At 40.5% G+C, this 27,884-nt stretch overlaps 1 protein-coding gene across 2 annotated transcripts; it reads left to right on the top strand.

Moving 5' to 3' along the window:
• The first annotated feature begins 883 nt into the window (after positions 1-883).
• On the top strand, positions 884-25,085 carry LOC142210784 (suppressor of cytokine signaling 3-like). Of its 2 annotated transcripts, none has more exons than XM_075280207.1 (2): positions 884-1,057; positions 23,974-25,085. In XM_075280207.1, exon 2 carries the CDS (start codon positions 24,071-24,073, stop codon positions 24,722-24,724), a length of 654 nt encoding a protein of 217 aa, XP_075136308.1. In that variant the 5' UTR covers positions 884-1,057; positions 23,974-24,070; the 3' UTR covers positions 24,725-25,085. The 2 variants fall into 2 exon arrangements, with proteins under 2 accessions (XP_075136308.1, XP_075136307.1); XM_075280206.1 differs by having other exon boundaries at positions 884-1,165.
• The last annotated feature ends 2,799 nt before the right edge of the window (positions 25,086-27,884 follow it).

The following is a 27,884-nucleotide window of genomic DNA, read 5'->3' as shown; positions in this document are numbered from 1 at the left end:
GATATAGGGGGTTATAACATATTTGCATAACTTCTTTTTTTAAAGGGACAGTAACCCTGAACTCCATCTTCTTTTCATTAGCATGCAGGCTGCTTTTTCAGCCAGTACAGACTGGGAGTGGGGGTGGGGGTTACTATTATGTTCTTCAATGGGGTGACTGAAAGGAAGTGCGGATTCAATTCAATTTTGTCTGTATACTGTATATGAGTACGTTACATAAGCAGCACTTTCTATAGGCTTCGTTCTAGAAGCTGACAGTTTTTCCGTTGCAGTTTCTTTAACTTCTTGAGTGCCACAGCATAGCTGTACATTGTGCAAAACTACTGATGAAGGTGAAGGGGTTAATTAACCCTGACGCAAATACTATGTCTTCCTATTTCTAACCAGGGCGGTGTAAATTTTCTTTTCTGAAATGGGGGGCGTATTGTTTATTGGACTGCGATGATCATGTTGCAGCCCCTATGATGCTGCTTGCTTTCCCAGTCGGTTGCTATGTATCACCCTGTTCCAATAATTACGGTGTTAATAAGATTATTAGAAAAGATATATTGAGAGAAAACGCCTGGTCGTAGGGGGTGACTTCCTGTTATCATTTCAGCTTCTGTTTGTAATGACATTTGCACTGCAGGGAAAGAGAATAAAAAAGAGATAGAGCATTACAAGTCCACCCCTTTACCAACATCACCCTCAGCACTTCCAGGAATACTCGGGGAGGGAGGGCTGAGTGGGGACTTGGGGAGGAGGGACTCAGCCAGGCATTAGCCAAGCAAACACAACCCAAACCTTACTCTGACAAATAGCATGCTTGCAACGGAGAAAAAAAACACACACACACCATGAAAAAACAACCCCCTCCCCTTCAAAAAGTAAAGCTTTGAATGTGGTGAAGTGGAGTCTGACTCCAATGGGAAAATTGCATGAAGAATGCAGAACCAAGGAGACTTTTGCAGACAAGCACATACCCCCCTCCAGCATTATTTATGGATTAATATTTGCATTCACCTCCATTAAAATCCTAAGAACCTGTCCTTCTATCCTCGCCGTTGGCTGTACCTAAGTATGTATTAGTCTAGTATTTACCACCATGCATCATGTTACATCTGATTTTCCAGGTAGTCTGAGCAAGTTTTATGCAAGCAACATAGACGAGACTCTATGAAACAAGGTAAGGTGCTTTTATTTTATGTTCAGATAGAGCTTCCCATATTCCCTCTCCCTCCACACTGTAATATGTATACTACCTCTTCTCCTATTTCCATGTATATTCTAAAAGTTTAAGTATTAGTCTAGCTGGGATTGCTCAGTTTGCCTCTTGTGTGTCAAGGGTTTACAGTATGTCAGCTGACCCAATTATGCATGCATTTATGCAAATATTATTCTTCTTATTCCCCATAAATGACGCTTTTAATATCCCGCATCATCGCTTGTTCCAGGAAGAAGCATTGTAACATTTCATAAATATTGAGATTATTCATGAATATTAAGTTCTGGAGAATGGCAGCAGCATGTTCCACTATCACAGGGATCTGGTACTCAGAGGCATTATATAAACAGAATACATTACTGCATTTACCATAATTAAAACACAGCGGCATAATCACATCAGAAATCAATTGCACTTAGTCTTTTACGTTTGCAAATGAATTGCATATCAGATGAACAACGCATTATGTTTACAGCGATTCTGTCACCAAAACATAGGAATCATGTTATACTGTAGGCTACAGAAACTAGTCCTTCACACCAGAACAGTACACCAGTAAGCTGTGCCATATGATACACTCACCTCTGCTACACCAACAGGAGCAGCTCTGCTGCATCTGTATTTGGGCAGTATATACAGTCCTATAAACAAATACATATATGTCTTTGGACAAGGTACACCCACAAAGGTAACAATCTAGTAGTCCGATATCTAATATGCACCTGCTAGTTTACTTTGATAGATAGATAGATAGATAGATAGATAGATAGATAGATAGATAGATAGATAGATAATATGGCTATGCTATAACAGTGTAGCTTCATGTATTAAACGTATGGCTGTGGAGACTTTACACTATCATGTATTATGCAATTTGGTAAATGTAATGTTATATGTAGGACATCCGTAAAATAAACTAGCAGAGGTAAGCTGGCGCGGGTCCAGCATGGCACCAGGTGGTAATTCTTTCTTACTCTGCTGAGATGAATGGAAAGTTTGGAAATGAGCACTAAGGATCAGACACCAGCCTGCAAAATACTTACTGAGGGCTTAAAATAGATGCTTGGACTGTATTCCACACAATGTATCTGGGTCCCAAGAGACTTCCCACACTTTCCTTTTATTACAAGTTGTACAATACATAACAACCAGAGCGCGTATGAGGAACCGATCTCAATAAAGTGGAAAATGTCTTTGTGTCTAGGGTAAGAGGTAGTCCTCATACAGACACATTGAGTTCATAAGGTTCAGTGTACCTGTCACTCACCCAAAAAGGAGTACAATAAACACTAAGGTCCGGCAACCACAGTTACAAGGTTAATAACCCCAAACAACCTCTCTATTAACCAGTCACATACTCTATTTAAAGCGAGGCAACTAAATCACACATGAATGTCCAAGTCAGAATATCTGGGGTGCTGCAAGAACCTACTGCACCCAAGAATAAGGGACGCTTGATTTCTATACTCAGAGGGCATGTAGACATGCTTACAACAACTTTCCACTGAAATGAATAGTAGTTATAGAACATTTATGGTAATTGAATAGATAGGTTTCCCTAAATTTCAATAGTGTAGTGACTATGTAGTCACAGCTTACTACTATATGGATCATTGGGGCTGGGAGAGTGTTGATAGTATTCCATAACTTCAATAGAAAGTTAAATGCATTTGGACGCCCACCTAAAGTAATGATCTACATTATATAGATTAGTGGGGTCTAAGCCTCCAGGCCCATAGTGGTCAGATTGTGCTGTCATGATGTCTGATTGACAGATCATAATTCATAAGTTTTAGGTAACATTTAGAAGGGTATCCCAATATTTGTCATTTATTGCATTTCCATATTGATTTCAGTGGGAAAGCAGGCCCTCTATTATCCCAAGACACGAGGTATCAGATGGATGAAAATTCAATTTAATCAAACAGATCATGTTGTTAAAAGGGCTAAGGTAGATTATTTAGAGTAGACAACTCCAATCTGGTCACTTGCCCCTAGTTTGGATAGGACTGTGATGAAAATTGGTCTTTAAGTAGAGCTGAATAATAATAATAAAAAAAAAAAATCTAAAAAAAACCCTAGGCTATCCCTTACCTAAACTTTCATTACAGTGAAAGTGATTATACTTGGCAAGAAGGGGACTATACTCTTCTATGGAGATTTAAAATATGTTAAGGCTCAATGTATCTAGGCCCCACCCCAAGAAAAAGAGAATGTGTCTTAACATAATAATGCTCACTATATTAGTAAGAGAATTGGGAATTCCTGTATTAATCCACAGATTTTTGGGGCTATGCATGGTTTATGGGGTTGAGATTGCCCACATTGTACAACATCTCACATATGAGCTACAGATCAACTGAAAGGTTAGTATCCATAAGAAGCAGCTCCAAGACTGACTCTAATGTCCTGAATCAGACAAAGATGTATACTATGTATAGATTCCTGACAGCCTTCCATATGGCAATGAAGGTCTACTACATAATGTTTTGTAACAACGTAACCTTATAAATTAGATATCTAATGTGACTGCAGTTGTTAGTTTAATTTACTGACTTATTAGATTGACATTTACTGTAACTCCATTTATTGGATCACACTTACACATCTCCAGCTCTGAAAGGATTAATCCACTTCTACCTTCGAGAGGGCATAATGCATAATTTCCATGGTATTGTTTCCAAGTCTTTCACTGTATGGAAAACATTGACATTTCTCTTGGTTATTTCCTAGTGAATGGTGAAGTCAAGTGGTTATACTTAATCAGGTTTGGAGACTTCCCAGCGTCCTGGAAGCCAGCTCCCCTTAAATGTTTCTATTTGTCCTTGAGTAGTTTTACGATAGTGTGTCTCTTTAGTTCCATTGACTGTAATAACATATAAAGTCACGCTGATTGTTGTCCTTTCTTTGAGGAACATTCAAGGTCCATAAAAGCTCAATTTGGACAAGTTTCTTTTTTTATGGGCGAGTAGATTTTATATGTCTCTTGGTTCCTAGGACGGTTATATTGCCTATTAAAAACTACACAGGGTGGAATAAACCTGATAGGCATCTGAATAAATTTTATTTCCTAAATTATTCTGGTTTTTTTTCTTGTACAGGACTATGAACTGATGTACAGGATTTTTTGAACATTAACTTACATAAATGGGTCTCAAGCAACAGCACATGTAATATAAACTCAGTGTGAACAGCTAATCTTGGAGTATCAGTGCAGGATTAGGGGGTCGAGGACTGTTTTTATGCATACCACATTGCATGTTTGCACGAATTAAGATTCCTGGGCTACAGCTATAGAGAGCTTTGGATGGAGTCTAAAAAGTTATTCAAATAAGCAGTTCTCCTCAAGTTGTGCCCCCAATATCAGTCTTTTGGACAGAGCTGTAATACTGTTCATAACATAAAATTTTTAAAAAAATATTTCCATAAAATTTTGGAGCCATCAGATTCAACTTTTATATTACATTTTTATCATTGTTGACCACGTTGAGGTAGGATATTTTGGTGGAAGAATACAATTACAAGGGGTCTAGAAGTAGCATTCCCACCTAAACCCGGGAGCCTTAAGAGACCCAGAAGATGTCTGTGTTCCATGGATGGTTGTTGAGGGTCCTATTACAGATTTTGTGCAAGGGCATGTAGCTGCACCTTATTCTTGCAAGTTTGCAGGTTCTAAGCAACTCACCAACTTGCAGACCTCCATCATATGAGCAATTGGAGGCTAAAACACAAATTATTTTTTACATTTTCTTTGAATGAAATTAAACAATTATGGTTTGATAATAACAAATTTATCACTTCCCAGATCAGCACATCTCATGAACAGAATCCACAAAATGTAGCTAACAAATGTCCATTCCCATGACTTGATACATCAGAATAGATAATGGATAGATTTCTTTTTGTTCAGTGGTTAATACTTACTAAACTGCTACTGCTTGGAGTCCAAAGAGACAAATATATTCTAGAATGGGGTGTAGCTTATGAATTCTTTAGAGTAATGAATACAATGGTTACAGTCTACTGCTTGTTCTAAGATATATTAATACTTATCGTTGCACATCTGTCATGCTTACAGATGGATGGAGTGTTTGTCTGGTCTTTTGTGTAACATGCACCTGTCTTTCTAACTTACTCAGATACAATTGGATTGAAACCCCTACTGATATCCCTATCTTACAGCCTCAAAAAGTCAAACTAAAGGAGTACTACTAGATGTGGGAAACCTATAACTTTTAGACTCATGCTGGTAACCTACTATACAATAGTTCCAATACATTTCTATCACTATCTTTAATTTAGATTAATTGATCTCTAAGGAGATATAAATGAAAGTGCTCATGAGATTAAAAGTACATAGCTAATGTCCTTCAAGCCACATCACTGTATGGTGGATTTTCTTCTGGATATTGTTCTTGTATTGTTTTTTGATGGAGATTCCAATATATCCTCACACTGCAGCATTTACTTTGCAGCCACTCTACTCCCTACAGTCCTTGGACAAGAGTGTCATTATGACGAATTATGGACCAAGGACACAGCAATAGGACAGTACGTAGGATATCTTAATTGTTAATGGGGGGGGGGGTTAAAAAAAAAAAAGAGGAAGTTTGAAAATTGCAAAAACATGATACAGATGGTCACATGACTACTTCCGACAGTGGGGGAAGGGATTTGGGGTAAAAGAAACATATTAGTAACTTTTACATTGAGGTTGGAGGTCTAATTTGTGCATTTATATCAGAAAACTGCTTTACTTGATCCAACATTAGCTTGCAAATCATTAATGAATGTAAATATAGGCCATTTGTGTGCAGCCCTGGAAGTCCAGATAACTGATACTGATGACTGTAAGGACATCTGCCAACCTATGTAATTCCAATACAGCCACACAAGATCTTACAGGTGTTGCTAAAGAATCACAAGCAGTGAGCACTAAAGCAGTGTTCTTATTAAAGGGAGTCTAGCAATGCCTCCACATTACGCAGCACATTACAGTGATAAATAACATACCTTTGTTATGGATGTCACATTTGGAGAAAACAACTTTGAAGTGCTAAGCAAATGAGGCGGCTAGTGCACTGGGGGCAGGTCTTCAGCTTTTACTGCTCAAGAAGGATGGGTGATGACATAGAAGTGGGAGCATCAACAACAGGTTGAAGTAGCCAGAAGCTGATACAAGCCTGAGTGAGAAGGACAGTGACCCAAGGAGCTGAAGGAACATTTGAATAAGGCTTCAAAATAGTTTTTCTCCTAATGTGCAACACTGACATACATAACAAAGGTATGCAGTTTATCATTGTAACGTGCTCTGACATGGGGGTGGAATTAAATATGCTTGGGAAAGGTGGCAGACTCCCTTTCAGAAGGTAGAAAACTGTATAATTATAAATGTCTGCATGTAGGAACAAGTATCCATCCATGGACAGTGCTCCTTACCTCCCTCCTACACAAACCAATCTTTGGGATGATTAATATTTATGGAGGCTTTACAGTAAGAAGAAGTATCATTCAACATCCTCAACAGATTAGATTTACTTTTATACTAGTTTACTCTATAGTCAGTTTAATGGACATGTTCCTATCTGAAAATAGTATTTAAACCTCAGCTGGAGTACAGCAGAACCAGGAACCAGTTCTTATACAAGCATATAATAAAGCCTTGGTTTTGGTGGTTTTGATGGCTCCAGATTTAGCACAGCACTTGTGTTCCTTATAGATCAGATGGTTCTGGCTTTGATTTTTTCTTTTGCTACATTTCTCTGAAGATCCAGGACCACACATAAAACTTTAGAACTCTACAGTTATCCAACATGGTACACCCTGGAGACAAGGGCTCTTGTGTAGACAACTTGGTAGACATAGTATCTTTAAGGAACATGACATAAAATCTAACTCTGCTTTTTACAATTTTCAGTTTGTGAATAATGTGATAGTTTGGAAACTATTTCCTTGAGCATGCTGGCATCATTATTATTTCAAGCACAATTGTATATTAACTTCAACTATAGCTGGTATATACAAGAAAATAACCCCCACCTTGCAGATTTCATACATAAAAAAAGGAAGAAAGAAACTTCCTATAATTTGTAAATGAGGTTTTTGAACTGGATGTTTAGTTCATGTGGTGCTATCAAAATGGGGATGTATTGTACATAAAACACAATAAGGGTGCTTCATCTGGCTGGGGGGTGGGTGTTTTTATCTATTACTAGTTCAGTGGTTGGACTTCTAATGGAAATTGGTCAATTTTTTTCCAAAACCAAACATATACTCAAAAAACTTTTCATGGTAAGTTTATTGGTATAAAACTCGACTCCTGATTTCTGTCAGATGACTTTTCAGGATAATTTATAGCGAGGGCTGGAACTAAAGGCTCATGGGTCCCGATGCAAAAGCTCAGCTTTGTCTCCCCTGCACAATGTCTCCTCATGACCAGTAGTGATGTCCCATCTATACATTTTAGCAGTACTTACAATTTCCTTTCCTTTTGCATCTGGGCCCAGGCCACCATGAAGACTTGTTCACAACATGTCTGTGCATACAGACTTCCCATCATTCCCATTTGCTTTCATTGCCCAGAGGCACATTTATTTTTTCCGCTTTTGTGCCACAGCCTACCCACATAATCGATCCCTGACTATATGTGGAGCAACTGCTTCTTTTGACATTAAAAGGTTAGTTTTCTCTTTTCTGACAGTGGAAGGCTGTGTTTCATAAATTTTCTTTCCCTGTCGAATTTCTGTGCACCAAAGCACAGGGTTAAGAAGTGAATGATTCATAGAAGCCAGTCATCAAAGGAAATAGAAAGGAGATGAAAGTTGTGGTCAGGGCGATCTGAACCTGGGAAACCAAGACAGATTCAGCAGAGATGTCAAAATAAATGTCAATTTTGGAGGAAGGGAGAGAAGAAAAAGAAAGTAGTAAGTGGAGAAATCTGGATTTCCTGATAAGATAGTCTGAATAGTTTCTTATATTCACGTGTACCATTGAGCTATGGAAAGTTTGCTGAAAACGTAATGTCCAAGTAACTATAACATGATGGGGACTACCAATTTTGTGATAGCGCCTTCCAGAATCACACTGTGATACAAGAGGAAATGATCTTGAGATTTCAACCCTATTTTTACACATCAAACATATGTTCTTTTTTAAATGACTTTACATGTTTTGAGTCTGTTGAGGTGCACACTGTACATATCATCAACTATTAGTGTTTTTTTGGTTTTTTTTAAAAAACCCAAAGAAATTATTAAACTAAGTTTAATCATTTAAACTTAATTAAGTTTGGGTTCACATTTTTGTTGGGTTCAAATTTGTATTAGAGTTTCCATCGGAATGGAGGACTTTTTTCTCCTCTGCTTTCTGTTTCAAAACAGTGGACACTGCCATTGGGGTCTTCCGGGTTCCAGGTAACTTTCACAGCTTGAACCTCATGACCCCCTTGTTATTTTTAGGCCCAGTACTATTTCACATCTTTTTATATCTATCCAACTTTGTCCTTATTTCTCCCACCTGATTAGTTTGGGCAGATCTTGAAGGAATTGTTATTATATTCCTAACAAACTCAATGGGGAGCAGGGAGTGATCTGCTACCAGACCCCTCTTAGTGATGGCTTATTTCTCTTGAGAACAAAGGAATGGCTATGTTGAAATCCAGTATGCCCCAATCCTTATTTCCATGACGTGTTAAACAAGTGTCAGCTGAACATTTGTGAATGGAGTGGCTTTGTGCACACATGATCACTGCTTGTTTATTTTCCATGGGAGTGCTGCACTCATGTACTAGTGAATAGAACAGTAGTAGGCATGTGTCTTACTGCTCCATTAAGGGGGGTTTAAAAAATAAAAAATAAAAATAGGTCTGTTGAAAGTCTGAGTGAAATTAATAGGTTAATAAGCGCACCCAAATACCTTTATCAGTGTTTTGAGTGATTTCTTGGTTCTCTGGGAGCTCCTGGCATTTTCTGCATTTGTTTACATTTGCATCTTCCTGTTCCTACTACTACATGACTCCTTGTTCCTTTCACTCAGAGCTGACTCACTCCCTCTCCATCTCTCACCCACTCCCCCTTCCTGTTTCCTTAGCTAGTCCACCCACTACACCCTCAAAAGCCATCTTTAGATTCCTAAATCTCTCTCAATAACCTTCTTCTTTGGCTATAATATTGTAATCATTTCTGTATATCATCATTACAGTCACACAGTGAAAGCTTCAGGACAACAGTGAATTCTTGATGCTTTCTTGGCATTTAGTAAGTATATAAACAGTATAATGTTCCACAGTGGGCCCTGCACATTATAATATGCTCCACAGTGGTCCATGCATGGTAAAATATGTGCCACAATGGTCCATGCATGGTATATAATGCTCCACAGTGCCCCCTGCACAGTAGAATCTAAAAAAAAACAAGGAAAAATAAAAACAACATAAATATAAAGCCCTGTTTCTCATATAAAAAATCATCTCAATATCTAAAGAAAAAAAAAGTTATAGACCTCAAAACTGCAAGTATGAAAAACACCCAAAAATATGTCTGGTCCTGAGCCAGGAAAAATGGTCTTGTCCTGAAATGGTTAAAGGGCTTTTTCAAGACCCAAAATGAAAGACCTATCCTTATGATAGCTCATTGGCTTAAGATTTGGGGTCCAATACCCAGTCTCAGCAAAGATCTGCTGTTTTCAACACAGTGTACAAAGCATTGATATACAGTATTGCAGCTGGGCCCCACACAGTGTATGAGGTTGTCTGCTCCCTGCTTCATACACCGTACAGCTGGGCCCCCACCAATCTCAAATTGATGACTTATCTTAAGACCAGACCTCTAGTGATCAGAAAAATATCTGATATTCTATGAACTGGGAATAAGTGCTTTTTTTCAGAAAAAAACCTATGTAATGCTCAAGTATAAAGTATTTTACATGGAATCTCTTTTTAAGCCCAAACTCTTGACCTGTAATTTTCGACAATTTTTGGGCTCAGAAAACCTCCTTATGCTGGGGCTCCACATGGTGTAAACCCCAAGGAACGCCAAAAGCTTTTTCAGTGCAGTCCGCTACGTGGAGCCTTAGTCAAATGCAGGAGTAGCTATAGAAGGAATAGGAAATATATAGGATGTATTTATATTTCTCCACTCCTGATTTTGGCTCAAAACCCATAGTAAAATGTGCAACAAAAATAGCTACGTTTAAGCAAACTGGAGCCTTAGACTAAAGGGATTATCTAATTTCTAAGATTGATGACCTATCCTTAGGATAGGCCAGGCCACCAATATTAGATCTGAGGAGTCCGATACCCAGGACCTCCCAATCTCTGGTATCGAGGCTTCCAAGGATAGGCCATCAATCTCTGAAACTGGATAACCCTTTCTTATTTATAAAAAAAAAAAAAAAAAATTGAACCTAAAACATCACATGATGAGCTGAACACCTGAAGAAGATAATACCTACTAAGTATATGTTATTATGGTGTGATGTTGGTATAAACACAACTGTTTACCTTCTCTTCATGTGGGACAGGCATCTGATTGAAGGTTGGACTCTCTATGATAATAATGTTGCCAAGTACATGGTACAAGTCAAAATAATGGCTTTGGATAAGTCTTGGAATGGCCTTACTCTTTTGGGTGGTCACCACCATACTGTAGATACAGTTGATTTAAATAGGGTTAGGGGATATAGGGCTGCATGACTGAGGCTCTGTCTTCCTAATTACATCATGGAAGACAGATTTGCAAATCCTCAGGGAGCGCCCTCTATTGGGCTGCATGACTGAGGCACTGACTTCCTAATTACATCATGGAAGACAGATTTGCATATTCTTCCCATGTTGATTTAAATATACATTCTACAGGTTTTGGCTCATTCAGCTGCCTCTCATATATGGTCAGAAGATGGCAAAGTTAGGCTATAACCTCTAAGTTTCATGGTCCAATATATGTAATTTACTTGAAAAGACTAATCTAGTTCTCCTGGGTTGTCTCAGGTCTGGGAGTTATATAATGCATGAGCGTTACGTCACATTTAGGAGCTCAATGACCTCAATAGAAATAATTCCCAAATGTGGGTTTCTTAGCTTTCTGTTCAGAGAACAGGCTCTGTGTAGTTTTCATAGCATCCTCTTTTATGGAAAAACAGGGTATTCTGTGGTTAATAAATGGGATGCTTACATATTTTGCAATGTAATTAACCCCTTCAAATCCGGACTCTTACAGGAAAAAGTCTCCCTTTAAATTTGGATAAAATAGGCCTCTTATAAGGCCGATGTCTATGATATAAAGTAAATCTTTGTTGTGTAGCAGTGTGTTTGCAGTGTAAATGTTTTGCACAGCGCCGAAATAACGAGCTTGCTTGTGGTTTAGAAATCCATCCTGTTACTGCCTCTCTTTCTCCTTTACACATTTGCCGTGACAGCAGTAGAACCCCCCGCCTGGGCGTCCAACACTCTCCAACTCACTCTCCTGATCATTTCCCAGAAATGAAGCACTCTAGTAACCTGTTACTGCTGATTGTGAACTCCAGATAAAGAGCTCTATTTAACAACTTGCGAGCAGAGCCTCTAACAGCAAGGATGAATGGAAACCTTTAACCCTTTCACTAACGGCTGTAAATATAAAGTGGGGGGTTAACCCTTTGGCAAAAGCTCGGTTCCTTTTATATGTCCAGTAAAAAGAAATCTTCCTAGTTGATGTAATGTGCGCATTTCCCAAAAGCAATGAATGAGCGCTAGTGTAGAGTGCTATTTAACGAGCTTGTTGTAAGAGAAGCATGCAATTACTCTTTTACTGCTGTCTTGTAGTGGGTAGACGTAATGAAAGTCACCTGTCTTCCCAGTACACTCCACACAAATAATGAGGCGTTTGTACAGTAGACACTGAAGTAGGAATATTTTCAATTGAAGGTCCTACAAAATCAAGTTTGGGCTTGCAAAGGAAATTAGTAGGGTTGTGGCTTCACATGCCCACCACGGTTCTTTATAAATTAAACAATCTGGAAATTGTAATGCCAAGGGCAGGTGGTCTTATCCCACTTTGTCCAAATTAGAATGAAAGTTTGGTCTAATTTGTTCTGAATTCCCCAAAAAAGTAAGTAGCAATTTTTATGGAGCTCAGGAGCTAGAGGATTACATAGGTTACAGTAGTTAGAAGAGAGGGGCATGAATAGGTAAACTTGAATTTTTAATGAGACTAACCTATGCTTGCCATGCACGTAAAATAGCTGTTGGCCAACAGCTACCGCTCCCAACGCTAATATACATGTGTAAATTGTCTGAGCACATGTTATGGAGGGTACAGGTTATGGATGACTTTGTATGTTAGCGTTAACATTTTAAACTATATTTTCTGGATGAAAGGTAGCCATTGAAAGGATTGGCAGAAGAGGGGGGGAAGGGAAATGAGGAGAAAGGTGGATTAACCGCTGGCAATGTTTAGGATAGCTTGTAGAGGGGTGACAGCATTTGTTGGATGGCCACAGAGAGGGGTGTTTATGAGGGTATGGACTAACATCTTTGTAGTTTAAGGAGTTAGGGAGGAGTGGGATCAATGAATGTTGAGTTGGAGGCAGCGGGAGATGTTATGGATGTATGACTTGAAAGATAAATCAGAGCCAAATTTTATACCATGGCAACAGACTTGTGAGACTGAGGTAAGTATGGTACCATTAACTCTGATTGATAGGTCAGGTAACGGGGATGTCCAAGGTGGGGCAAAGATGATGAACTCTTTTTTTGCTCCATGTTGAGTTTGTGAAAGAAGGCTATGTCTGCTAAACATTCTGGACAACAGAAGGCTAATATCTGGTCTTGAAAGATATATCTAAGTATCGTTGACGTAGCAATGGTATTGAAAACCGTGAGATTCTATGACGTGGCCGAGGATGTAGATGTAGAACAGGAGATGTCTCAGGACAGAGTCTTGGAGAAGCCCTACTGAAAGAGGGCGCAGTGAGGAGGTGGTGTTTGAGACGCTGAATGTGCGGTATGAGGAGATCGAGGAGAGGGAGAAGACGTAATGCCAAGAGATGAGAGAGTTTGTAAGAAGAGGGAGTGGTTGACTGTGTCAAAGGCAGAAGAAAAGGCATGAGGAGGAGAACAGAGTAGTGCTGCTTGACTTTGGCATTTAGTAGGTCATTTGTGATTTTGGTTAGGGCAGTTTCTGTGGAGTGATGTGGTCGGTAGCCCGATTGTAGTCTATCAAAGAGTAAGTTGAACGAGAAATAGGAGGATAGTTCAATTTTGACTTTTTGTTTAAGGAGTTTTGAGGCACACGGGAGCATAAAGGGAGGAGGATAGAGAGGACAGGTCGAGGGATGGTTTATTAAGGATGAGTGTGACAGCATGTTAAAATGTTGAAGGAAAGATACCTCTGGTTAGAGATAGGTTGAAGAGGTGAGCAAGAGCAGAAATAAAGACCTCAGTCAGGTTGGGGATGAGTTACTATTGGATCATGCTGAACACACAGGTGGTGAGGTGGGATTTTGAAATCAAAGTGTAGCGCTTTTCATTGGTTAGGTGGAGAAGCAGGTTAAGGATGAAGAGAACTGAACAGTTGGGTAGAGTGTTTGTGGGTGTGTAGAGTCTCTCTCTGATGGTGTCAATTTTGTTTTAAAAGTAAAAGGCAGTCTTCGGTTGAGATAAGCGATGTTGGAGAAGGCACCCGAGGATAAATGGAGTTGAATGTATTAAATAAATGTTTGGGGTTGTGGGATAGAGAAGGTATGAGTATGACAAAATAGAATTTTTTGCAGAGGTGAATTTATGCTTGAAGTTGAGAACTGCCTGTTTATTATGGGTGAAGTCTTCCTTGGAGTGTCTTTTCTTCCAGATGCCTTCTGCAACCCATAAAGCATGTCTCAATTTTTTTTTGTCAGGACCATGTGCCAGGGCTGACTATTGATCGGTTGAGCTCTGAGGTGTGAGGGGGCAGTCGAGGACTGAAGTAATCATGGTGAATAGAAAGCAGTGGCAGCTTCTGTGTACTGGTGAGAGAGGATGTGCTAGAGAGTGGTAGGAGAGAGTCAGAGAGTGTGCAGGTTCCTGTGTGTGTGTGTTTCCAGACTGAGAGGTCTGTTGCAAAGGAGAGTGATGAGAATGTTAGCAAGCATGGTGGGAGAGTTAGATGGGATAGGGAACATAGGTGGGTGAAGATGAGGTCCAGTGTGTGTGTCCCTGTGTGAACAGCGGATGAGGACTACTGTGAGAGACCAATGGAGTCAGTGAGAGATAGGAGTTTAGAAGCAGGGTGGTTTAAAACAATGGGGATGTTGAAAACACCCATGATGATAGTGGTACGAGTCGAGATGAAGTAAATAAGGTTAGTGGTTTAGTGGTCGATGAAGGCTTAGTAGGTCCTGGAGATTGATATATGACAGCAACTTGGAGATGGGAAGGTGAGCAAATGTGCACAGATTGGAGTGCAAAGGAGGGGAGGTGAGAACAGGTAGTGAAAGAATTGGGTGAAGGAGCAGTGGTCAGACAGGAGAAGGCCAACACTTCCATCAAGAGAGGAGAATGCAACATAGGAGGTAGTGTCTGAGCATGTCAGCCATGTTTCTGTGATCCCAAGAAACGTTTGTGGGTACATCCAGCTGCCTGATCTTTCACTCCTATAACATATTGGAGGTCCCTATACAAATTAGGTGGTCTTCTGGGTCTTCCTTGGGTTCAGCCAACATTAATGTAATGCCCTAAACTGTCATAAATTATATGTAAACTGAAATTTAGCACAAATTTAACGTAGCACAGCCTACCAGCCACTTTTGCTTTCATGAAGGTGGTTTGGGGGCTCAGAGGAGGAAAATAGGGGAAAAAATTTTTGAAGCAAAAACTGGTAAAATATTTAATATATGGGAGTTGTAGTTTTGCAACAGCTGCAAGGCCACATTGACAGGTGACCCTGCAGCTGTACGGGGATGCATAGAGCGTTTTTTTTGCGGGGCCAGCTGTAATTTTTAGTTATACCATTTTGGGGGATATCTATTGCTTAGATCACCTTGTATTGAAAAAAAAAAACAGGAGGTGATTTAGAACTTTTATTTATTTCATATTTTTAAAGCTTTTTTTTTTTTTTACTATTTTATTCCCCCCCGGGGTCTTGAGCCTGCGGTCACTTGATCGCAAGTCCCATAGACGGCAATACAACTGTATTGCCGTCTATGGGACATTCTGTCTATTAGTATTACGGCTGGTCATAGACCCAGCCGCAGTACTAATATATAGCAGTGACAGGCCTGGGAGCCTCATTAGGCTCCCGGCTGTCACCCGAACAGGTCGGCTCCTGCGATATCGTCGCGCAGGAGCCGGCCTGCAACTTTACAGGTACGGGGCCGGTGGGGACCGGCCCCGGGGGAGAAGGGGCCGCTGATACTGACCCGGCATCCGCTGTACTAGAGAGGCGGATGCCGGGGAGGGATAGACGCCGGGGCCTGAGACATCGCTACGATCCTCTGCCATGCATGAAGCCAGCGGCGGGGGCACGGAGGAGCCCCTGCCGCTGCTGGCTTCATGCATGGCAGAGGAGCGCAGCGATGTCTCAGGCCCCGGCACCTGTAATGGCGTCTATCACTTGCCGGCTTCCGCCTCTCTATTACAGCGGATGCCAGGCGCCACCTTCAGACTATAAGACGCACCCTTCTTTTCCCCAAAAATTTTGGGGAAAAAAGTGCGTCTTATAGTCCGAAAAATACGGTAACTTAATAAATATTCCCTGTTATGCCAACTGGCAATTATCTTTGTTGTGTACCACTTGTACCATGTGTGTGCCATTTCTTAGTAAATTCATTGTAATCAGTCCTTTTTTGGTTGTGCCAGGCCAGATAATGTCAAAGTCTTGGAAGCTTTACAACAGAATAATGATTGGTATAGCATATAGAAACCAGACTTTTGATATGGCCCATAATCACCACAATGTTGTTCTATTAACCCAGCTTCCATGTTTGAAATTCCTAATGAAATTGTATTCTTTTAACAAGCTCTAAAAATCAACAATAAACTTCCAAAATACATGTCCTTATGGTTTCTCTAAGTTGTGACCATAGATGGTTATTCAGGAACAAAAACTTGAATGAGTGCCATAGGGAAACTTTTATTCAATGTCTAAGGCTAGGTCCAGATTTGCATTATAGGCTCTGTTAGGAGACCACTGGTGACCACGGGGTTCCTTCCATGTGACATACATTTTTTTTTTAAATCCCATACAAACTAATATAAGTAATATAATATATGTAATATAAGAAGATATTAGGAGTATTGACCACAGGGAAATTGGGCAGTATTAATTTAAGCTGGATTGTGGGCATTAGTAATTAGAGAGCATTATTCATTTATTTTTGCTATTATTTAGAGGGCACAAGGTGTATTATTAATTTAGGGGGCACACGGGGCTCTCCTAATTTAAGGGGGAACATAGTAGGTATTATAAATTAAGGGGGCACACAGAAAGCATTATTAATCTAAAGATGCACATGGGGGTATTATTCATTTCCAGGGGATCTTTACATTATATATTTTATAAATGGGGATAGCAGCAGGATAAGGGTGCAGGTAAGGTCAATGTGGGTCAGGTGCCTGGAAAAGTGAAGAGCCAAAGATGTCAGTGTGGCAAACTTTACAGAGACGCAGCAGTGATCGTGGTTTCCCAGATAGAAGAGATGGAAAATGTGAATGATCACAGTTAGAGAAATCATGTGTAACTAACTACATTTTTCCTGTGCTGTATTTACTCATAAGGTCTGCACAACCTTTTGTACAGCTGATATCTATCACTAAATGGTCACTATATGGCGATATTGGGGGGTCACTCGGATATGTTTGCCCACAGTGTGCTGACCCCTAGCTACATCTCTGCACTAGTCTAAATGCCATTATGTCTACTGATAGATGTGTGAACCCTTAAAGAGGACCTTTCACTCCTACACCAATTCAAGTTCTTACCATCTGTTAATAGGTTCTGCTCTACTGATTCCTGCAAAGTTGAAATTTTCTCTCTAGCCCTCAGCATTCCAAAGCAATAAGTGCGGGTAGTTTTGGTGCCTGATTTTCAATTTCAGCTCTGTAATGTGAGAAGGGCAGTGTCAGGCAGGGGGTGTGAATCATGGCTACAATCAGAGGCAGCCAGTACCAGAGCTCAGAATCATACAACTTGTTTGATCCTTCCTGACACCCCCATCTGACAGTACAGAGACTAAATAGCATATCAGACACCAAAACTAACAGCATTGATTACTCAGGTACATTGGGGGCTAGAGAAAAAATTCCAACTGTGCTGCAATCAGTGGAGTAGCACCTAATAACAGATGCTAAGAACTGTATAAAATAACTATTATAACAGATCAAAATTTTAGCAGATTATACATGGATGCCCAATACACTGATAGGCTAAAGCTCTACATTGCGAAAACGCTATGTTTTATACTACCTGCAAAGTGGATGGAATTCTGGCAAAACCCATCCACAAATTGCAGAAAAAAATCAGCAGCGGAAAAGCTGCAATTTCAAAAAATCGCAGAATGCAAGTTATATTTACGGAAACGCTGGCGTTTTCTGTATAGGTATAATAGGGGCAGAGATGCAATTCTGCCACTTTTTTGGCTGCGGTTTACTACATGGGCTCTTAGACGTAGGAAGAAAAGAGATCCAAGTTGAGAAAAAAAACCTCTCAATTACAAAGCCTAGCATATAATTTTGAGCTATTTGGGTTGCTAGTACATAACACATTTGTGTATACAGGGACACAGGACCATTTATGAGGACTAGTAAATATATTGAACACTGAGGTATACACAAAACACACAAGATTTTGGAAATATTTCTGCTCAAACCCACAACTGTATACAATACAGTCCACAATCCTCTAATAATATATGTTTATAAATGTCTTATATCTTTAAACTGCTCTGAAAAGCAAATACTCTCCCCAGCATTCAGTATGTAACTTTGTATTCCAAGCAGTCCTAGGATTTTATAAATCAAACAGGTTTATAAGATTAAAAGCACAAACAAAAAAGGTACCGTATTTATAGGGAATGTTTCTGACATTTAGCTTTACTTACATTAATTGGAATACATTAGATCTGTAGAATTAGGGACATTAGGGTATTTAACATTACAAACCCTGTTAAGATGACGGTTTTCTGTAGGAATTTTGGCACTAGTCCGCACATGTTTAGGTGTCTTTATAGTGGATGGTAGAACGGCTTCTCACATTCTGGATTACTATAGATGCTAATTAAGGGATTACAAATATAATTGTACAGAATAACGCAAATCCGGCTAGAAAATTAGACAACTCCTGGGATTAGATTTCAAAGATGTAACAGAGACATTTTAAAAATACATTTAATTTTTCTTAAAAATGAATTGGTAGCTAATTAGAGATGAGCGAGTAGTATTCGATCAAGTAGGTGTTCGATCGAATACTACGGTATTCAAAATACTCGTACTCGATCGAACACTACTAGCTGTTCGAAGTTTAATGTTCGATGCAGAACCAGCGTTGATTGGCAGAATGCTATACATTGCCAATCAACGTTGGTTCTTCTCTTACCTTTCCGAAGTCTTCTCCGCTCTGCGTCCCCGCGTCTTCTTCCGGGTGGAATTCACTCTGCCTAGGCATCGAACAGTCGAACAGTGTGCGGCTGTTCGAATCGGATTTCGAACCTCGGACACTTTAGTGTTCGCTCATCTCTATAGCTAATACAAAAAGCAAAACATATTCAGGCAATTTATATATACACAAGACTGTATTGAAATGATTGAAGGGATTTTCCCATGAACTGCACTTATCCCTACTTATCCTGGGGGTTGACCCATGGTGATCAATACAACGGGGGGGGGGGGGAGGGGGGGGTCCCTGAGTCCTTTGTGTAAATGGGGCAGTAGCACACATGTGCGATCAACACTTCATTCACTTCTTCTAGAGTCTCTGTGGTCAGACTCCCAATAATGAGTCACTTATCTCTTTTCCTGTGGATAGAGGGTAAGTGCTGTTTGTGGGAAGATCCCTGTAACATAGAAAATAGGCTTACAACAGCGTTCGGGTTTCTATGCTTCAGGTCCACTTGGGAACTTGAAAGACGGAAATCTATACACTTAAAAAGTGGGTACATACGGAAACCTGTAGACCCCTTAGACTATAATGGGGTTTGCCAGGTTCCCAATGAAAAATGGCAGAGAGAAAAGCCTTTTCTATTCCTCAATTTTAAGCGGAATCGAGAACGGAAAGGCTCAAACGCTAGTGTGAACGCTAGTAAAACTCACTGTTTTAAAAAATGTGCAGTTCAGCTATTGTGTCACTGTCAATATTAAAGGGCTTTTTTGTTTACATCCTGTGATAGTCATTAGGGGCTCTTTTTTTTTTTTTTTTTTAAGAAAAAAAAAAGTGTGATTATCCAAAGCTGGCAAATGTTTTAAATCAATTTCACATTTTAATTTGATCCAATGATGTCAACAGTAGAAGAAGTAAATTTTTGGGTTGAGGAAAAAGATTTCATTCTTACTGCTGTAATCTGCAATACCCATAAAAAAAAAAATCATATTGTGAAAAGTCATGATTACATGGTTTATGGTGATCAGTAAGAAAGATTGAGATTGAGAGATTGAGTTCAGTTCCTAAATATATGAGACTAACAAGCTCTTACTTTACTATCAGGTAGAAATGCTTTCAAAAAAATATTACACCGCCATTTTGACGTGAATTTTCAAAATATGTACAGTACATCAGAATTACCAGATCTAACAGATCTATTTATTAGTGTGTGACGTTTGTGACATACACCAGAATTGGTGTCTGTTATCATGTATTTTACACCAGAAATTCTATTGTCTACAGTTTCTCTATCAGTCCCTATGGAGGACCAAGCATGTCTGTACAGTACAAAGACAAGCCATTGGCTGTACTATGCAATGCTATATTTCACCTATAGGAGCACTACAGCAAAATAGAACACTTGCAGCTGGGTTTCTGGGTTAGAAGGGGACCTTCTAACAAAAAGTGCTTGTCTAAGGCAGACCCCCTTTTATAAGCCAGGGTCTTTACTATCTTTTATATGAAGGCTAAGAAGAGACATGTTCATAGACAGTACCGTAGTTTGGACAATCCAGTCTAGTTTTAAATAGCTGCAAGTAACCATTCCCAAACCAGAAATAGTGGTCATAGGCACAATATGTCATCACTTTAACAGGGGAATCCCATTTAATTATGTGTACTGGTCAGACGGTAAGAAATATCTCTATTTTTTTGGAAGATGCAGTCATTTCCTTGCAAGCAATGAGCCAAGGCTGAACTGCTCGTAACATGCTGCTCTGGGGTTTCAGTGTTGGCCGGCACTCATTAAAGTGTTAGCAGCTATTAATCACCCACAATATACAGTCACACTGTGAAGTTTACAGTCACTATTAGAACAAATGAATAATGCACAACGGCAATCGCTTAGAACACAATAAGATGATAAACATGAATCAATGGAAAGGCTTTTTTCGATGTCACCAATATCATTAATATCTGGCGTTTCTGCTCTTCCTGCTGTAAAGCCGTCCGAGCTGCTCAGGTATTTAAAAATGTAGATGATTGTTACATGCTAATTGAAGAGCACTTCCCAGTAAGACGGTAACAAATCAGAAGAAAGATAAGTAATGTTACTTTCTGGGAATAAGCATCTCTAACTCTGCTTTTATGACACAATACATCATATCATGTCTGTCTTAAGGATGAAATTAGTTGTCTCTTATTCAATTACAGAATTCCTGCAATATCAGATTGACTTATGCATTCCTTTTGTAAGTGCTTTACATCTATTAGTTATTGCTGGGGAATATTCATGGACATATCTGGGCATTTTGAGAGGCTGGAAGTATCTGGATGATGGATGGAGTAACATCCATTGTTGGGTACATTTCTGCTGGATCCCAAATGAGATTGTCTGTGATGAGGTTCCTGGAAACGAAAATTTGTGATTTGGTTTTCTAGGACCACTGGGGGGAACACATTTGTAAGGGGATCTTAACTATGCATCTGGTTACCAGAGTAAGAAAGAATGAAAGGCTATTCATAGCCATATGAAGTACTAGTGGAGAAGGAACACAAGTCTATGGGAAAAATGTAATTATGTAAAATATTTGATGGGAAGCATAATGTCTTTATGGGCAACATAGCATGTCAATGGGCACATTGACTAGCACTAGTGCCTTGAAGCACTGGGGTCATGAGTTTCGAATATGAAAAAGGTCAGCATATTTCTTAGATACATGCTTTCTTCCACCACTCGTAGGTTATCACTCATGTTTTCTAGATTGAACCCAAAAATTCACAGTTTGAAGGTCTATGTTCTTCATGTGTCTGAATGAGTTTCCGTAAAGGGATTCTACCATTAAACTACTTTTTTTTTTTCTAATGAACACGTCGGAATAGCCTTAAGAAAGGCTATTCGTCTCCTACCTTTAGACATGGTCTCCGCCGCGCCGTTCCGTAGAAATACCGGTTTTAACCGGTATGCAAATGAGCTCTCCGCAGCAATGAGGGCGGGCCCCAGTGCCGGCGGCCATTTTTGGGTAGCCGCTCTTGCAGTTCAATACAGGAGCCGGCCGGCGGCCATTTTGGGGTGGCCTCTCTATGCTCCTGTATAGAACTACAAGAGCAAGAGAAGCCAGAAGAGGCGGAGTTGCTGCAGAAGAAGGAGGCGGCGCAGGAAAGAGCTCTCGGGCAGCAATGGGGATGCGCTCATTGGCCTTTCAGCGCTGGGGCCCACCCTCATTGCTGCGGAAAGCTCATTTGCATACCGGTTAAAACCAGTATTTCCATGGAACGGCGCGGCAGAGACCACGTCTAAATGTAGGAGACAAATAGCCTTTCTTAAGGCTATTCCGACGTGTTCATTAGAAAAAAAGGTAGTTTAATGATAGAATCCCTTTAAATTTGTCTTTCCTTCCACCTTCACAAACATACTGATATTAAGAAATTGACACATGCATGCCATGTATATTGAACTACTGGTGAATACTATTTCAAATACAGCTTCAAAGAGTCTGGAGTAGAAGCTGGTAAAGCATTCTATAATTCTGTATTCTACTTTTCCTGCTCCTATTACAAGCATTTTACAATCAATTTGGCACCCCAGCTGTAAAAGTAATAGCTCCTGCTATTTGGGTTACCTATGACCAGGTTGCAAGTATCCTCAGGTCAACTTGAATCTGTGGAGCGTCAACACAAAATTTATAACAGCATTATATACAGGTGTAGGCAAATGAGGTAGAGACTTTTTGGCCCGCTTGTGGCTCCAAGGTCCCCGTCCAACTCTGCACTCACTATAGTTATATCCCTGGTTGGGTAACACTGTTAGACTGTAAGTCAAAATCCTATCCTACAATAGCAAAGACAAAGGCTTCCAATTAAAGACCAAAAACCCAGGGCAAAAACGGTTCACCCATAGTCCCCAAACTGCACCATAGTCCTTTATCTTGCAAAGAACTCTTTATCCAGAGAGAAAGTAGGAAACTTTTATGCCATTTACAACCTTGAATGAAGATGAATTTCCACATTTTTGTGAATTCTTGAGAAGGAATATTATACAATGAATCACTGACTTGAAATATTTCTGGTAGAACGTGTAGGAATGAGTCACCACAATAAATATATAACGGTATCAAATATTAGAGAGTGTGAATAAACTCTCCCTAGCCAATAACAGACAGAAGTAGTTTGGGTCTGTGATGAGCAGCACAATGTACATTCCTCTGCAACTGGTCACATGGAGTAATATGGGTGGTCAGTAATGACCTCACTCATATCAACAAATGTAAACCCATCATTTTTAATCCAATTTTCTAAATTCTGTTCAAAGAGAAAATTGTATGGTTGAATGGTATGGCCTAAATTTTAACTGCCAGTGTTTTGGGGGCTTTGTGCTGCTATTTAGAGTTGACCCTAGTTGGTGAGCCAAGTGTGGCTGCCAAACTGAGGAACAATGTTTTGAAGGCATAATATTTCTGAATGAAAAGTGTACACATATTATACTTCTATCTACGATATAGGTGGAGGCTATGCCTCCAAGTAGCAAAAACCAGGGATTGTGCTCCTCCCAACTCAAATAACCAGATGACATTTGGAAAAAATGATTGCAAAGAGGAAATGATTCAACATTTATTGAGATTACACATTTCGGGGTATCGCAATTTGATTTGGGAGGAGCGCAATCCTTGGTTTTTGCTACCTGGAGGCGTAGCCTCCACTCATATACTACTACAGCGGCCACAGTCCTTGGGACAGCCGGTTATCCAGCTGGATGCAACCCCCCATTTCAGACTATCTTTGCCATTACTAAAAGATTTAGCCCTTACCTGGAACAGTGATGTATCCTCCAATTTTTGAAGAATTTTGAAGTCACACTGGACTAAGTTACTATCCTACGGTTCCAACCAGGAGTGCACTGCTTTCCATCTTTGCCTTGCTTTACATGATATACTTCTATCTACTGCTATAGATCTTTTCTGTATGTAATATGTCTTACATATTCAAGATTTGCAAATGCTATAACAATAAAGTAAAGGCTTCTCTGCCATCCTTGACAAAACTTTAGTAGTTGCTTTAGCATGAGACGGACCATGCTGTGGTCATTTAGTTGTCAATATAGTCATCACAACATGTTTCTACAGTAAAATACGATTCTTATCTTTTAAGTGGCTGTATGGTACGCTGATAAAATGGAGAAATTCTTAGTTAAAGAACACAGTTCTACATGGTACATTTTACTGACCTATTGTTTTTATTGACTTACAGATGAACTGGGAAGGTGGACACAGGTGAGCACTAACAGTCGTGCAAAGAATTAAGCACAACCAGCCTGGGTCTTCCCGCTCAAAACATACAGCAGTCCATGTTCATTAGTTTGACGATGGTCACACTTCGCTGGAATTGCTTCCATCGCTGCTTCTGTCCATCATCCATCCTTGCAGCCATGAGCTCACAGGCTGCCCAACTGTCTTACCACTACAAATCCTTCTGTGGAGACTATGAAAGGGTGGAGACTGCACTTGAGAGGCTGGAGGCCAGTGGCTACTACTGGAGCACCCTCTCGGGTACTGAAGCCAAAAAGCTATTATCCGATCAGCCTGTTGGATCCTTTCTTATCCGTGACTCTTCAGACCATCACCACCTGTTTACCCTCAGCCTTCGCACATCTGCTGGCATTACCAATTTACGTATTAAACTAGAGGGAACTTCTTTCTACCTGGAGACAGTAGCAGGAGCAGAAAGTCCTCCAACATTTCCTTGTGTGGTGAAGTTGGTTGAACATTACATGCGTTTGACAGCAACCGGAGAATGTGACTCTAATCTATGCTACATTGAAGGGAAGGAGCACCCAGTCCCTCTCATGCTTACACAACCACTAAATTGTAAAGTGGTGTCTCTACAGTATTTATGCAAAAGGACAGTGGTGGCCAACATGCCGGCAGAAGCATCTGGTTCCGAAGGGAACTTGGAGGAACTTCCTGTGTCTAAGATGCTTCGGAACGCCTTTCAGAATTAGATATGTTTAGCTAAACTGAGAAAGCTATCAGGAGAGATTTAAAGAAACCTTGTGGCAGTCTTTTAAATAAAACACCTTCAGGACATTTGTTTCCATTTTTTCTTACAAGTCTTACAGAAAAGTCATAGGAAAATACCTAGAGGGAACACTTGGCTGATACTCAACTGCCCTGTATTTTTATGTTTTTCACATTTATTTCCTTACTGCATTAATTTATCAGCATCTCACAGGCACAGTGAGATAAGGAGCATGATGTCTGTAATGGAACAGTATGTGACAATAGGCAGAATAACAAGTTAAAAAGCAGCAGAGAAAATATACCCTTGATACTGTCAGATATTAAAGGTAATAATTCACTTGACCGCTCTGGTCTCGTCTGTTATTCTTTGTGCTATATGTGTATAATGGGTATAACATGGGATGTGTGCAATTGATTGGGTTTTTCTAAATACAGAGTTCTCCAACCCTTTATAGCTTATGAGCCACTTTCAAATATGATATACTGGAGACCAGTATGTGATGTTAAAGGGTTATCCCAGAAACATCACCTTATGGTCAGTTCACACAGAGCTTTTTGGCAGCAGATTTTGATGCGGAATCCGTCTCTAAATCCACTGGTAAATCTGGTTCCCATTGACTTCAATGGGAGCCAATTGCTTCTTTTTTCCACTCCCTTCTTGCTGTGGATTCCGTGGCTGTTTCAGCTGCGACGTCAGGCTTCCTCCCAATTAGGCCCATTCATTTGGGCCTAATCCGGAGCAGAATTCTGGTGCTAGCTGCACATAATGTTCACACACAGAATGCAAATTTCGCCGTGTGATCATACCCTTACTGATTAGTGGGGTCTGACAGCTGGGATCCTCAACAATTTTGAGTCTGAAAGGAGCAGCAGGTGCGTACTGCTCCCTTAATTTCAATAGGAATCACCAGAGGTAACCGAGCGCTGAGTTTCAGCTGTGCCAATGGCCCCATTGAAATCAATGGAGCAGATGGAGCAGTTGTGTACTGCCCTACCTGCTGATCCATTCTTTTCATTGTAAAGCTCTTCGGTTAGGGGGAGTTCACACTAACCTTGGTGACCTTCAGCAGAGTCCCTAGCTATTGTTCGTTACTAGAGATGAGCGAGTACTAATTGAAACGGCCGTTTCGAATAGCACGCACCCATAGGAATGAATGGAAGCTGCTGGACTATAAGACGCACCTAGGTTTTAGAGGAGGAAACTAGGGGAAAAAAAATTTGAAGCAAAAAATTGTAAAATATTTAATATATGGGAGTTGTAGTTTTGCAACAGCTGCAAGGCCACATTGACAGGTGACCCTGCAGCTGTACGGGGACGCATAGAGTGTTTTTTTTTTTTTGCGGGGCCAGATGTACTTTTTAGTTATACCATTTTGGGGAATGTCTATTGCTTAGATCACCTTGTATTGAAAAAAACCCCGGCGGTTTAGCACTTGTGATTTTGACGTTCACCGTACAGGAAAACTATTAGTAGACTGGGCATTTTCGGACACAGGGATACCTAATGTGTATGTGTTTGACATATGATTTTCTACTGTTATATACACTCACCGGCCACTTTATTAGGTACACCTGTCCAACTGCTCGTTAACACTTAATTTCTAATCAGCCAATCACATGGCGGCAACTCAGTGCATTTAGGCATGTAGACATGGTCAAGACAATCTCCTGCAGTTCAAACCGAGCATCAGTATGGGGAAGAAAGGTGATTTGAGTGCCTTTGAACGTGGCATGGTTGTTGGTGCCAGAAGGGCTGGTCTGAGTATTTCAGAAACTGCTGATCTACTGGGATTTTCACGCACAACCATCTCTAGGGTTTACAGAGAATGGTCCGAAAAAGAAAAAACATCCAGTGAGCGGCAGTTCTGTGGGCGGAAATGCGTTGTTGATGCCAGAGGTCAGAGGAGAATGGCCAGACTGGTTCGAGCTGATAGAAAGGCAACAGTGACTCAAATAGCCACCCGTTACAACCAAGGTAGCCAGAAGAGCATCTCTGAATGCACAGTACGTCGAACTTTGAGGCAGATGGGCTACAGCAGCAGAAGACCACACCGGGTGCCACTCCTTTCAGCTAAGAACAGGAAACTGAGGCTACAGTTTGCACAAGCTCATCGAAATTGGACAATTGAAGATTGGAAAAACGTTGCCTGGTCTGATGAGTCTCGATTTCTCCTGCGACATTCGGATGGTAGGGTCAGAATTTGGCGTCAAGAACATGAAAGCATGGATCCATCCTGCCTTGTATCAACGGTTCAGGCTGGTGGTGGTGGTGTCATGGTGTGGGGAATATTTTCTTGGCACTCTTTGGGCCCCTTGGTACCAATTGAGCATCGTTGCAACGCCAAAGCCTACCTGAGTATTGTTGCTGACCATGTCCATCCCTTTATGACCACAATGTACCCAACATCTGATGGCTACTTTCAGCAGGATAATGCGCCATGTCATAAAGCTGGAATCATCTCAGACTGGTTTCTTGAACATGACAATGAGTTCACTGTACTCCAATGGCCTCCACAGTCACCAGATCTCAATCCAATAGAGCATCTTTGGGATGTGGTGGAACGGGAGATTCGCATCATGGATGTGCAGCCGACAAATCTGCGGCAACTGTGTGATGCCATCATGTCAATATGGACCAAAATCTCTGAGGAATGCTTCCAGCACCTTGTTGAATCTATGCCACGAAGAATTGAGGCAGTTCTGAAGGCAAAAGGGGGTCCAACCCGTTACTAGCATGGTGTACCTAATAAAGTGGCCGGTGAGTGTATATTCTAGGGAAAGGAGGTGATTTAGAACTTTATTTATTTCATTTTTTATTATATATTTTTAAAGCTTTTTTTTTTTTACTATTTTATTCCCCCCCCCCCCCCCGGGGGGGCTTGAATCTGCAGTCACTTGATTGCAAGTCCCATAGACGGCAATACAACTGTATTGCCGTCTATGGGACATTCTGTATATTACTATTACGGCTGGTCATAGACCCAGCCGCAATACTAATATAGCAATAACAGGCCTGGGAGCCTTCACTAGGCTCCCGGCTGTCACCCGAACAGGTCGGCTCCTGCGATATCGCCGCGCAGGAGCCGACCTGCAACTTTACAGGTATGGGGCCGGTGGGGACCGGCCCCGGGGGAGAAGGGG

This window comes from Leptodactylus fuscus, chromosome 6 (genome assembly GCF_031893055.1).
Source record: "Leptodactylus fuscus isolate aLepFus1 chromosome 6, aLepFus1.hap2, whole genome shotgun sequence".
Taxonomy (NCBI): domain Eukaryota; kingdom Metazoa; phylum Chordata; class Amphibia; order Anura; family Leptodactylidae; genus Leptodactylus; species Leptodactylus fuscus.
The sequence above is the reverse complement of the archived record's forward strand: the minus strand, read 5'-3'. Positions and strand labels throughout refer to the sequence as shown.